General features: G+C 38.1%; 1 protein-coding gene across 1 annotated transcript; it reads right to left on the minus strand.

Moving 5' to 3' along the window:
• Positions 1-2620: 2620 nt before the first annotated feature.
• Positions 2621-8949, minus strand: pax1b (paired box 1b; the record flags this gene model as incomplete). Its single annotated transcript, XM_034528136.1, has 4 exons — positions 8927-8949; positions 7138-7692; positions 5748-5845; positions 2621-2812 (listed from the first exon to the last, which is right to left on the minus strand). Coding segments are annotated over exons 1-4 (849 nt in total), but the record flags the coding sequence as incomplete, so codon positions are not given.
• Positions 8950-13545: the final 4596 nt, after the last annotated feature.

Below are 13545 nucleotides of genomic sequence, written 5' to 3' on the forward strand. Positions count from 1 at the left end.
TGAAGACCTAAAGAGTGAATAAAGTCCTGATGAGTGAATAAAGACCTGATGAGTGAATAAAGACCTAAAGAGTGAATAAAGTCCTGATGAGTGAATAAAGACCTGACGAGTGAGTGAATAAAGACCTGATGAGTGAATAAAGACCTAAAGAGTGAATAAAGACCTAAAGAGTGAATAAAGACCTAAAGAGTGAATAAAGACCTGATGAGTGAATAAAGACCTAAAGAGTGAATAAAGACCTGATGAGTGAATAAAGACCTAAAGAGTGAATGCAGACCTGAAGAGTGAATAAAGACCTGATGAGTGAATAAAGACCTGATGAGTGAATAAAGACCTAAAGAGTGAATAAAGACCTGATGAGTGAATAAAGACCTGATGAGTGAATAAAGACCTAAAGAGTGAACGCAGACCTGAAGAGTGAATAAAGACTTGATGAGTGAATAAAGACCTGATGAGTGAATAAAGACCTGATGAGTGAATAAAGACCTAAAGAGTGAATAAAGACCTAAAGAGTGAATAAAGATTGAATAAAGACCTGATGAGTGAATAAAGAGTGAATAAAGACTTGATGAGTGAATAAAGACCTGATGAGTGAATAAAGACCTAAAGAGTGAATAAAGATTGAATAAAGACCTGATGAGTGAATAAAGAGTGAATAAAGACCTGATCAGTGAATAAAGACCTAAAGAGTGAATAAAGACCTGATGAGTGAATAAAGACCTAAAGAGTGAATAAAGACCTGATGAGTGAATAAAGACCTAAAGAGTGAATAAAGACCTAAAGAGTGAATAAAGACCTGATGAGTGAATAAAGACCTAAAGAGTGAATAAAGACCTGATCAGTGATTAAAGACCTAAAGAGTGAATAAAGACCTAAAGAGTGAATAAAGACCTAAAGAGTGAATAAAGACCTGATGAGTGAATAAAGACCTGATCAGTGATTAAAGACCTAAAGAGTGAATAAAGACCTACACGGCTTCTCTGTAGCTTTAACTTTATATATTGTTTTACCTGTTTTCACTCAGTTCAACCTGAAAGTATCTGTCACTCTTTTCTGCTTCTCTCTGAAATAACATTTGAGTTTTTCCGAGAATTAAATCATATTCATTCTGGTGCAGTTAGTGACAGTGTGGGCTACATGGGGGCGGGGCTTAGGGAAAGGTCAATTAACGGGAACTAAAGACAAAGTGTTAAAAAACAACCATTCTGCTGTTTCAGAGGTGATTATTGGAGACTCCAGGAAGTAACTGGGGTTTTATGCTAAGCTAAACGGCTGCTAGCTTCATATACCACAAATATATCGATCTTCTCATCTAACTCTTCACTCCTGACTCCTAAAACGTAAAGTTATTGCTTTAAAACAACAACAACAACAAAGACAGTTGATATATTTTACATTTTTGGTTTCTTGTGTTTCTCCATCTGGGGAAACACAATGAATCCCTAAATAAAGTTTTAATGTTTTTCCTTCAGTTCTTCTGCAGCAGCAAAAACAAGAATAAATCCTTTTCCTGGGAAACAGAAGCTGACTTCACGTCTGTCGGCGTCACGTCTTCGTCTTCTCTCGTCGGAGTCGTCACGACGTTGAAGGCAGTCTGTGGTGGTCGTATGGAGGACTCGGAGGCTTCCGGTCACCTGCAGAGAGAACCACGGGGAACCATTCAGCTTCAGGGGTCAACTTACGGAAGCCCATTGCCGCCCGGAAAATAAAAGAATAAGAGGAAAATGGAGCCGTGATAATAAAAATAGTTATGAGATAGAAAGTGAATTTTTCTCTCGTAATTTCGACTTTTGGTAGAAGTTGACGTTTACTGACACAAGAACAATTTTGAAAATCACAAGACTTATCCATTAACTTCGACCTAAGAGTGAACAAATAATGAATAAAATGTAGAATTGTTAAGAAAAAATCTATTCGTTCTCATAAGGTTTGCATGAAATGTGCTATCGTCGTGATATCACAAGCAGAGTTAAACTGGGACCCGCTGAACTCTGCTGATTACCATCTGCTGGTGGAGCTGGTTGTGTGTCTGTAATGAGGCCTGAAGCTGCTGGCTGGAGATCAGATTTAAGATCATTACGGTGTTCCTGTTTAAAATAACGGCCATTTTTGTTTTTCCGTCCTCAAGAACAAAAACTTAAAGGTGTGTATGCAGGTGCATTTTCTGCACCTCTCAACTCATCCTGCAGATTTATAATAACATTTATATTTTATGCGTGAGCAATGTTCAAACTGAAGACTTTTCCCTTTTTTTTTGTTGCCCCAAACCAGTTTCTCTTCTGTGTAATTTGTGACCATTTTAAACTTAAAAACATAAACATTAGTGGTCGTCGAGCAGAGGAACGCGGCATTCAGCAGGAACGTAAATGTGTTTTTACAGCTCGAAATACAAGATGAAAGTACTAAATTACAACTGTGAATATCAACAGAGGGCTGGAGGGAAGAAAAAAAAAGAAGCCCAAAAACAATCGGACTCACCGTCTCTTTGTGGAAGTTTAAATGACGTTGAGGGGTTAAAATCTGCTGGGCTGGGAGGGAGGCTGGGAGGGAGGCTGGGAGGGAGACTGGGAGGGAGACTGGGAGGGAGACTGGGAGGGAGGCTGGGAGGGAGACTGGGAGGGAGGCTGGGAGGGAGACTGGGAGGGAGGCTGGGAGGGAGACTGGGAGGGAGACTGGGAGGGAGACTGGAGGACTGGAGCTGCCAGTGGTGCCCGGTGCTCATGTAGTTGGCTGCTGGACCCCCGTACATGCCGTACTGGTGCGGTGGAGAATACGCACAAGCTGAGACGTAACCGGGCAGACTGGACGAAGACTGAGGGGGAAAACGTCAAATAGGAGACATTAAAATGTTTATTGTTTTAAACCGTTCACTAAACTTTAACTACTTACCCAACCTGTCATTATTATGTGAATAAAGACCTAAAGAGTGAATAAAGACCTACACGGCTATTCTATAGCTTTAGCTTCTAATTTTATAAACTTTAACTACTTACCCAACCTGTCATTATTATTCTACTACATCCAATAGTGTACTTCTGGTCACGTGACATCTATTGTACTTCTGGTCACATGACATCTATTGTACTTCTAAATAAATGTCTTCTGATCTAAAAACGTATTTGCTCTGGAAAATCATCCTTTGTTTCAAAAACATAATTTCTGTTATTTATAATTCATATTTCCACAATTTCCATGTCACAAATATCCACATTTTTTGAAAATATTTTCACTCACTTCCATAAAAATATATTCCCAAATCCACAAAAAGTCCACATTAAAAAAAGGTCCTCACTTAATCAAGATATCATTTAATCCCCAAAAATAGCATTAAAATAATCTGAATTTCCAAAGATTTCCAAAGATTTCCATAAAATCTTGTTCGTTGTACAAAAATATCCAGACTTTAAAAAAAGTTTGCCACGAATGCACAAAAAGTCCAACATTTTAAATTCCACATTTTCCAAAACGTCCTCTAAACGTCCTCTGAACGTCCTCTGAACGTCCTCTAAACGTCCTCTGAACGTCCTCTGAACGTCCTCTAAACGTCCTCTGAACGTCCTCTAAACGTCCTCTAAACGTCCTCTGAATGTCCTCTAAACGTCCTCTAAACGTCCTCTGAACGTCCTCTGAACGTCCTCTGAATGTCCTCTAAACGTCCTCTGAACGTCCTCTGAACGTCCTCTGAACGTCCTCTGAACGTCCTCTAAACGTCCTCTGAACGTCCTCTAAACGTCCTCTGAACGTCCTCTAAACGTCCTCTAAACGTCCTCTGAATGTCCTCAGTCCTCTAAACGTCCTCTGAATGTCCTCTAAACGTCCTCTGAACGTCCTCTAAACGTCCTCTAAACGTCCTCTGAACGTCCTCTAAACGTCCTCTAAACGTCCTCTGAATGTCCTCTAAACGTCCTCTGAACGTCCTCTAAACGTCCTCTGAACGTCCTCTAAACGTCCTCTAAACGTCCTCTGAACGTCCTCTGAACGTCCTCTGAATGTCCTCTAAACGTCCTCTGAACGTCCTCTGAACGTCCTCTGAACGTCCTCTGAACGTCCTCTAAACGTCCTCTGAACGTCCTCTAAACGTCCTCTGAACGTCCTCTAAACGTCCTCTGAACGTCCTCTAAACGTCCTCTAAACGTCCTCTGAATGTCCTCAGTCCTCTAAACGTCCTCTGAATGTCCTCTAAACGTCCTCTGAACGTCCTCTAAACGTCCTCTGAATGTCCTCTAAACGTCCTCTGAACGTCCTCTAAACGTCCTCTAAACGTCCTCTAAACGTCCTCTAAACGTCCTCTGAATGTCCTCAGTCCTCTAAACGTCCTCTGAACGTCCTCTGAACGTCCTCTAAACGTCCTCTGAATGTCCTCAGTCCTCTAAACGTCCTCTAAACGTCCTCTGAATGTCCTCTGAACGTCCTCTGAACGTCCTCTGAACGTCCTCTGAACGTCCTCTGAACGTCCTCTGAACGTCCTCTAAACGTCCTCTGAACGTCCTCTAAACGTCCTCTGAACGTCCTCTAAACGTCCTCTAAACGTCCTCTGAATGTCCTCAGTCCTCTAAACGTCCTCTGAATGTCCTCTAAACGTCCTCTGAACGTCCTCTAAACGTCCTCTGAATGTCCTCTAAACGTCCTCTGAACGTCCTCTAAACGTCCTCTAAACGTCCTCTAAACGTCCTCTAAACGTCCTCTGAATGTCCTCTAAACGTCCTCTGAATGTCCTCTAAACGTCCTCTAAACGTCCTCTAAACGTCCTCTGAATGTCCTCTAAACGTCCTCTAAACGTCCTCTGAACGTCCTCTGAACGTCCTCTGAATGTCCTCTAAACGTCCTCTGAACGTCCTCTGAACGTCCTCTGAACGTCCTCTGAACGTCCTCTGAACGTCCTCTAAACGTCCTCTGAATGTCCTCTAAACGTCCTCTAAACGTCCTCTAAACGTCCTCTAAACGTCCTCTGAATGTCCTCAGTCCTCTAAACGTCCTCTGAACGTCCTCTGAACGTCCTCTAAACGTCCTCTGAATGTCCTCAGTCCTCTAAACGTCCTCTAAACGTCCTCTGAATGTCCTCAGTCCTCTAAACGTCCTCTGAACGTCCTCTGAACGTCCTCTAAACGTCCTCTGAATGTCCTCTAAACGTCCTCTGAACGTCCTCTAAACGTCCTCTGAACGTCCTCTAAACGTCCTCTGAATGTCCTCTAAACGTCCTCTGAACGTCCTCTAAACGTCCTCTGAATGTCCTCTAAACGTCCTCTAAACGTCCTCTAAACGTCCTCTGAATGTCCTCAGTCCTCTAAACGTCCTCTAAACGTCCTCTGAACGTCCTCTAAACTCAGGTTGGTCCTCACAAACCAGCTCCAGAGTCAGGAGAGGATCTTCACGTGAACACTGGGCTCTGATTGGCTGATTGGGTTTAAAATCAGAGCTCATTAATGTTAAACCTTTATTTTACTCACTGATGAATATAAGGGATCTACAGATCTTTGTAGTTTAAAACCAGCTGAGAAACCGGAAGTAGTTTAAATTTGGATGCCACAAAAATAAAAATCTTAAGTTTGGTTTTCCTTTAAAATAAAAAATATATATAAAGCGGTTTTTAATAACGTATTGTGAAATTGAGTTATAAATTCTACCACATATTTAATAATCAATTATATAGCTATTTAATTATAATTCCCCCTTTAATTTAACATTGTCTGTTTCCTTTTTTTTGTCCAACTAGACATAAATTCTGAATTAAAGAACGTTTTATTCACCTGCTGATGGTACTTGATGTCCGGCTCACTGCTGCTCATACTGGCCAAACTGGTCCAGTCCTCCATTTTTGCTGAGTGGCCATCAGATCCACACAGAGCTGGAAAAGAAAACGGTCGATCCTGAATATGAACTTTGATCTTTTGAGTCCACCAGAAGGATCCGTTCATTCCTCAAATATATTTATTTAAGAGACAAAGTTTTACTCGAGAAAATACTGAGGAAATAATTAGTAAATAATGAAAATATCCAGATTTGTTTTACTATCACACTTTAGCACTCAACAAAAAAATTAAATTCAGTTAAAACAAGATGTAAATTCACAAAATAAGATAACAAATTGATTACAAAAATGCAACAAAACCAATAAAGAGGGATGAAAATATATCGGAAAAACAGTAAACAATTGTAAAATATATGAGATATTTTATATATTTTGTATATAGTTGACGTGCCATAAAGGCCAAGCTTCATATTTACTTGTTTTAATGTGCAAATTGAGAAAAAACTTATATATCTATGTCATTAGGTACAAAAATGTCTGAAGTTGTGTTTAAAAAAAAGAGTCAAGATGAAGAAGAAGTTTATTTCAGGTTTAAAATAAATCAGCGCGACAGTTCAAGAAGTTTGAGGACGAAAGCTTAAATATTGTGTGGAATAAAACTAAATGAAAGAAACATGAACAGCTGATTTATTGTCAAACATTATAAATACAAGACTATCTGATAAACTGTCCCAAAAACTTGATTATATGTTGTGATTATGTTAAAATAGGTTAAAAGGACAAGTGCATTAAAACATCAATAATAATAATGATAACACTTATTATTAATGTTCTTATAACACATATTATTATTGTTCTTAATGATGACACACATTATTATTATTGTTCTTAATGATAACACTTATTATTATTATTGTTCTTAATGTGTGTTGTTATTGTTTGTATTATTATACATTTATTATTAATATTATTGTATAACTTACTGTGACATTACGTCTTATTATATATAATAAGACGTAATGTCAAAACTATGTCAAAAACTAAAATAATAACACAATCAAAACGTTTTGATTGTGTTATTATTTTAGTTTTTCTGGGAATTTGGGAAGAATTTACAATCCGCAACTCAAGATTGTTTAGCTTGAATACTATAACACCAACAATAAATAAATATCTCTCTAAATACAGACAATATTTTAGGTTTTTTTAGCAACATTTTAAATTGAGATGTGTGTAAAATGATGAATCGAAAGTATCGATTTCTATTTGATTTGCTTATTTTACTGTATTTAGGTTATTCGTCCTTATTGTAAGCGTGAATAAAGTTCAAGCAGATATATAATTAGCAAGTTAAATTAGTTATTAAGTGAGGAAGCGTCTCCGCCCACCTGTCGGGTCCATGAAGGCTCGGATGCCCAGGATGTTGTGCCAGCTGCGCGGCAGGCCCACACTGCCGGGCCCGGTGGTGTAGGGGGAGTACGGGTAGACGCCGTGCCCGTACTGGAGCTGAGCCGGGCCCGGTGTGCCGCTCTCGCACGGCGGTGAGAGAGCCCCGAGCTTGTGCCTGAGTATCCGGCTGATGGAGCTCACGGACGGCACGTTGTACTTGTCGCACACCGCGTCCGACAGCAGCCGGTCCCGGATCTCCCAGGCGAAGATGCCCGGGTCTCCCTGCTTGTAGTCCCGGATGCTGTCGACCACGGCCGGGGTGGTGACCCGGGGCTTGCTGCCGCCGATGGCTCCCGGCAGGATGGAGCCGGTGTCGTGGTAGCGCGCCAGGATCTTGGACACGCAGCCGTGGGAGACGCGCAGCTGGCGGCTGATGTCGCACGGCCGCATGCCGAGCTGCGCCAGCTCCACGATGCGCAGCCGCACCGGGTTGGGCAGCGGGCGGCCGTTCACGAACATCCCCCCGAGCTGGTTCACCTCCCCGTAGCTCTGCTCTGCGCGGCGGAGACACGACACTGAATAACATGATTTATTATCAATTCATTATTAGAATGTTCTTTAAATGCTGCCAGAAACACACTCAACGTGCAGTTTATCACACATTAATTATCTATTTTGGTCACTATAATTTAGACTGAATTTAACTTTCATTACATAATAAAATCAAACTGAAGTAAACATTAAATATATAACAGTATAGAAATGTAGTTTTAATAAAACAATACATCTTCATCTTCCAGAATAAATAAAGGAACGATGAGGATTTGTTTCACTAAACCTTAAAGTTAAATTAATGATCAAATAAAACAATATGTTAGTAAACACAACATATTTATAATAATGCTAATAAACACATTAATGATGTCACAACAGCAACACGGTAGATAATTATAATTAAAGGACTTTCTGGTTAATTCACATTGAAGTTATGTATTGAAGGTACATTTTGCAATTTTTGTGTTTCTCATCTGATTTTATTTTTAAAACATTCCTGTTGTGTTGGCAAATATCATGTAAATAATAAGTAAAAACTTGAACAGAACATTAATAAATCATATACAGTAATCTCATTATTATTATTTTGTTTAAACAAACAATTTAAGAAAATCTTGTGTTTGTTTTTTAAATAATACATTATATTTTATTCATTTATCAAATCAGGCATTTAAGAGACTTGGATATGACTTTTTTTTTTTAAATAATAAATTTTCATTATACGATAGACGTCTCTTTTTAAAATGTATATTGGTTTATTTAAAGTTTGTATAGATCTTCAGACACGAAGCAGAAGTTTTAATTAATCAGATTCAGAGTCAAATGCAACATTTCTTACTTTTACTTATTTTTAAGAATAACCAGATTAAATCAAGTACATATGTTCTCCCCCATATTTAGGAGATTATACTTAAATACCAGTCAACGACATATTTTCCATATTATAAGTGATATTAAACCAAATCTACTTTACTTGTAACAGGAGAATTGACCCAACCTTTAGTCTGATTTTATTTAAAGCACCTTAAGACACCTTAATTAATATAAAAGTAAAGAAGTTATTAAAATACCTGCTGCTGATCCTAAACTTTAAGATTGTTATGGAACTTAACGGATCCCATAAGTCTAACAATAAAACACAAATGTCCAAACAAACAAACACCAACAAAGCAGCTTTTCTGATAATAAAACCTCAGAAAAGGAGATTCAATGTAATTCTCTCTCGTGTCTCACCCATCAGCTGCGTGCACAGCGTCTCACCGTCCACCGACTGCAGTGATCTGAACCTCCTCCTTCTCCTCTTCTTCATCCTCCTCTTCCTCCTCCTCCTCCTCTGCCTCCTCCTCCGGGTGGACGTGGTGTCGTTTCCTGTTTGCAGAGGATCATTTGGCGTCAGCAGCCAGAAGAACGAGGGTTCCTGAAGGCATCTTTGGTTCACGTGTGTATTTATAACCGGAAGATAAAACTCTGCCTCTTGACTCCGGAATGCGGCATTTATTTAGAAGAAAAGAAGTTATTCTTGTTTTCGGAGGTTCAGGAAACAAAAGAGCAGTTTGACTAATGTGATAAAGTAATAAAAGTAGAAATATTATAAATACCACTGACTCAGATGTAACACGGGGAACTCGTTAGCAAGCAGCCGAGAAATTGTTAAAATAAGGAAAATAATTCACGCGACGGTTCATACGATCTCTTCCAGAAAGTTACTCCTCATTTTTTTTAGCAACACTTTTACGTGAATACAGTCTTTTCAAAATAAACTTCAGTCTTCACAGGATATTAGTTATGTTTAAGAAAAGATCGTAAAATACTTAGTTAGGTTTAGGAAAAGATCGTAAAATACTTAGTTATGTTGAAGAAAAGAATGGAAAATACTTAGTGAGGTTTAGAAAAAGATTGTAAAATACTTTGTTATGTTTAAGAAAAGATCGTAAAATACTTAGTTAGGTTTAGGAAAAGATCGTAAAATACTTAGTTAGGTTTAGGAAAAGATCGGGAAATACTAAGTAACGGTTCAGGAAAAGATTGTAAAATACTTAGTTAGGTTTAGGAAAGATCGTAAAATACTTAGTTAGGTTTAGGAAAGATCGTAAAATACTTAGTTAGGTTTAGGAAAAGATCGTAAAATACTTAGTTATGTTGAAGAAAAGATCGTAAAATACTTAGTTAGGTTTAGGAAAAGATCGTAAAATACTTAGTTATGTTGAAGAAAAGAATGTAAAATACTTAGTGAGGTTTAGAAAAAGATTGTAAAATACTTAGTTATGTTTAAGAAAAGATCGTAAAATACTTAGTTAGATTTAGGAAAAGATCGTAAAATACTTAGTTAGGTTTAGGAAAAGATCGTAAAATACTTAGTTAGGTTTAGGAAAAGATCGGGAAATACTAAGTAACGGTTCAGGAAAAGATTGTAAAATACTTAGTTAGGTTTAGGAAAGATCGTAAAATACTTAGTTAGGTTTAGGAAAAGATCGTAAAATACTTAGTTAGGTTTAGGAAAAGATCGGGAAATACTAAGTACGGTTCAGGAAAAGATCGTAAAATACTTAATTAGGTTTAGGAAAAGATCGGGAAATACTTAGTTGGGTTTAGGAAAAGATTGTAAAATACTTAGTTGGGTTTAGGAAAAGATCGTAAAATACTTAGTTGGGTTTAGGAAAAGATCGTAAAATACTTGGTTAGGTTTCATAAAGTTTATGAAATATTTAGTTAGGTTTCATAAGAGATTGTTGTTTGGGTTAATAAATAAATGTTACAAGATGACACTCCCAGACCTGTCAATCACCTTCAGTCAGGAGAGAGAATGCAGCTTTAACACATGAAGCATAGACTTCTATACAACCAGAGGAGTCGCCCCCTGGTGGTCAGAAGAGAGAATGCAGCTTTAACACATGAAGCATAGACTTCTATAAATTCAGAGGAGTCGCCCCCTGGTGGTCAGGAGAGAGAATGCAGCTTTAACACATGAAGCATAGACTTCTATACAACCAGAGTAGTCGCCCCCTGGTGGTCAGTAGAGAGAATGCAGCTTTAACACATGAAGCATAGACTTCTATAAAACCAGAGGAGTCGCCCCTGGTGGTCAGGAGAGAGAATGCAGCTTTAACACATGAAGCATAGACTTCTATAAAACCAGAGGAGTCGCCCCCTGGTGGTCAGGAGAGAGAATGCAGCTTTAACACATGAAGCATAGACTTCTATACAACCAGAGTAGTCGACCCCTGGTGGTCAGTAGAGAGAATGCAGCTTTAACACATGAAGCATAGACTTCTATACAACCAGAGGAGTCACCCCCTGGTGGTCAGGAGAGAGAATGCAGCTTTAACACATGAAGCATAGACTTCTATAAAACCAGAGGAGTCGCCCCCTGGTGGTCGGGAGAGAGAATGCAGCTTTAACACATGAAGCATGGACTTCTATACAACCAGAGGAGTCGCCCCCTGGTGGTCAGGAGAGAGAATGCAGCTTTAACACATGAAGCATAGACTTCTATACACCAGAGGAGTCGCCCCCTGGTGGTCAGGAGAGAGAATGCAGCTTTAACACATGAAGCATGGACTTCTATACACCAGAGGAGTCGCCCCCTGGTGGTCAGGAGAGAGAATGCAGCTTTAACACATGAAGCATGGACTTCTATACACCAGAGGAGTCACCCCCTGGTGGTCAGGAGAGATAATGCAGCTTTAACACATGAAGCATAGACTTCTATACAACCAGAGGAGTCACCCCCTGGTCGTCAGTTGAGAGAATGCAGCTTTAACACATGAAGCATAGACTTCTATACAACCAGAGGAGTCGACCCCTGGTGGTCAGGAAAGAGAATGCAGCTTTAACACATGAAGCATAGACTTCTATACAACCAGAGGAGTTGACCCCTGGTGGTCAGGAAGGAGAATGCAGCTTTAACACATGAAGCATAGACTTCTATACAACCAGAGGAGTCGCCCCCTGGTGGTCAGGAGAGAGAATGCAGCTTTAACACATGAAGCATAGACTTCTATACAACCAGAGGAGTCGCCCCCTGGTGGTCAGGAGAGAGAATGCAGCTTTAACACATTATAACAGATTATGAGCCTGGAGTCTTTAACTGCGTCAGAAATGATATAAGAACACGTTATTGTTGTGTTTATTGTTACATGTGTTGTGTACAAGGGATGGAGAACAACATGTACTGCAGAGGCTCATCCACTGTGCTCCTTCTGCGATGGATAAATAGACTTAACAGACGTTCACTTTGAAGGCATCATTTGTAATACAATGGCGCCTCCTTTCGGACACTTCTCTTCACTGCAGTCAGAGTGGATCCGTGAAAGCTCAACTGTCTTTTAAACACTTTTAAATGTGGTGGAAAAACAGTTTTTACTGCATAATAATGTGACACTTTGGTTTTGTTTTAGAGGTCTGTAAATTACAAGTATTTACCAAACAACAACCAAAGTAAATCGAGTAAAAAAATATATTTAATAGAGTAAAAAATGCATCTACAGGCAAAAAAAATAATAACAAATAATCGAATGATTGATAAATATTATCTTGGTAATAATATCCCCAAGACATATATATATATATATATATATATATATATATATATATATAATAATTTTGTTATTAAAATTAAGTTTAAAAAAAAGAAAATATGCACACACAAATAAAATTAAAAAAACATCCTACTTAATGTGATTATAACTAATACAATTAGATATTGTATACAAATAATAAAGAAAGGAAACTAATAAAGAAAACTACAACAACTAAACTCTGGAGCTGCAGTTCCTCGGTGTGACAGCAGGGGGCAGGCTGAGCTTAGGGTTGAACATTAATGTCTAATGTTTAAATTCTACATTTATATTTGTTTGTTTGTCATTTTCTTCATTTGTTCTTCTGATTTTCTGACCTTTCACAGTTCGATGCTGATTCCACTTCTTTTTACATCTTCCACAAAGACACTTTAAGGGGAAATTAGCCGAGAAAAAATTTAAATGATTAAAGTAGCTAAATACTTTTTGAGTATGATCTCACAGTACTAGTGAATAATATATTTGTGCTGTAAGTTTGAGATCTATAAACATAATAAACACAAGTTATATTATTACGATATTTCAACTGCACCTTGGACCCGTGAACAAGGCTTTTATTTTGTTTAATTTTCACATTGTTGTTTTTTATACATGTTATATATATTTTATGCATGTATCTTTTTTATTTTATTTTATTAGATTTGGTCATTCTTATCATTCTTAGCATTTTTTAGCATTTGTTTTATTAGCATTTTTTTTTCATTTTTATTTCACCAGATTTTATTATTTCTTTTGATGATTTGCATTTCTTTTGTTTATTACTTTTTATTATTATTCAGTTTGAGGCTTAATACTGAACCGGGTCACTTCACAATGTTTCCTTTTCTTCTATTTTTTGCGTTTAAGTTTATTTACTTATTTGATCAAAACATTTACAATTCAAATTTTACTTCATAATATATTATTAAAACATTTTTATATTTTATTTATGACATTTTCACTTTTATGAACAGCAGTTTGATTTTGTACAAATTAATTTAATGTATTATATTATTTATTATTATTATATAAATTCACTCTAGTTGTTGACTGCTGGAAGAGGGAACTGCGTGCACGTGCACGTGCATGTGCGTGTGCATGTGTGTGTGCGTGCGTGTGTCTGTGTGTGTGTGTGTGTGTGTCTGTGTGTGTGTGTCTGTGTGTGTGTGTGTGTGTGTGTGTGTGTGTCTGTGTCTGTGTGTGTGTGTGTGTCTGTGTGTCTGCGTGTGTGTATGTGTGTGTGTCTGTGTGTGTGTGTGTGTGTGTGTGTCTGTGTCTGTGTGTGTGTGCGTGTGT

Source organism: Cyclopterus lumpus, chromosome 24, assembly GCF_009769545.1.
Source record: "Cyclopterus lumpus isolate fCycLum1 chromosome 24, fCycLum1.pri, whole genome shotgun sequence".
NCBI classification, from domain to species: Eukaryota; Metazoa; Chordata; class Actinopteri; order Perciformes; family Cyclopteridae; genus Cyclopterus; species Cyclopterus lumpus.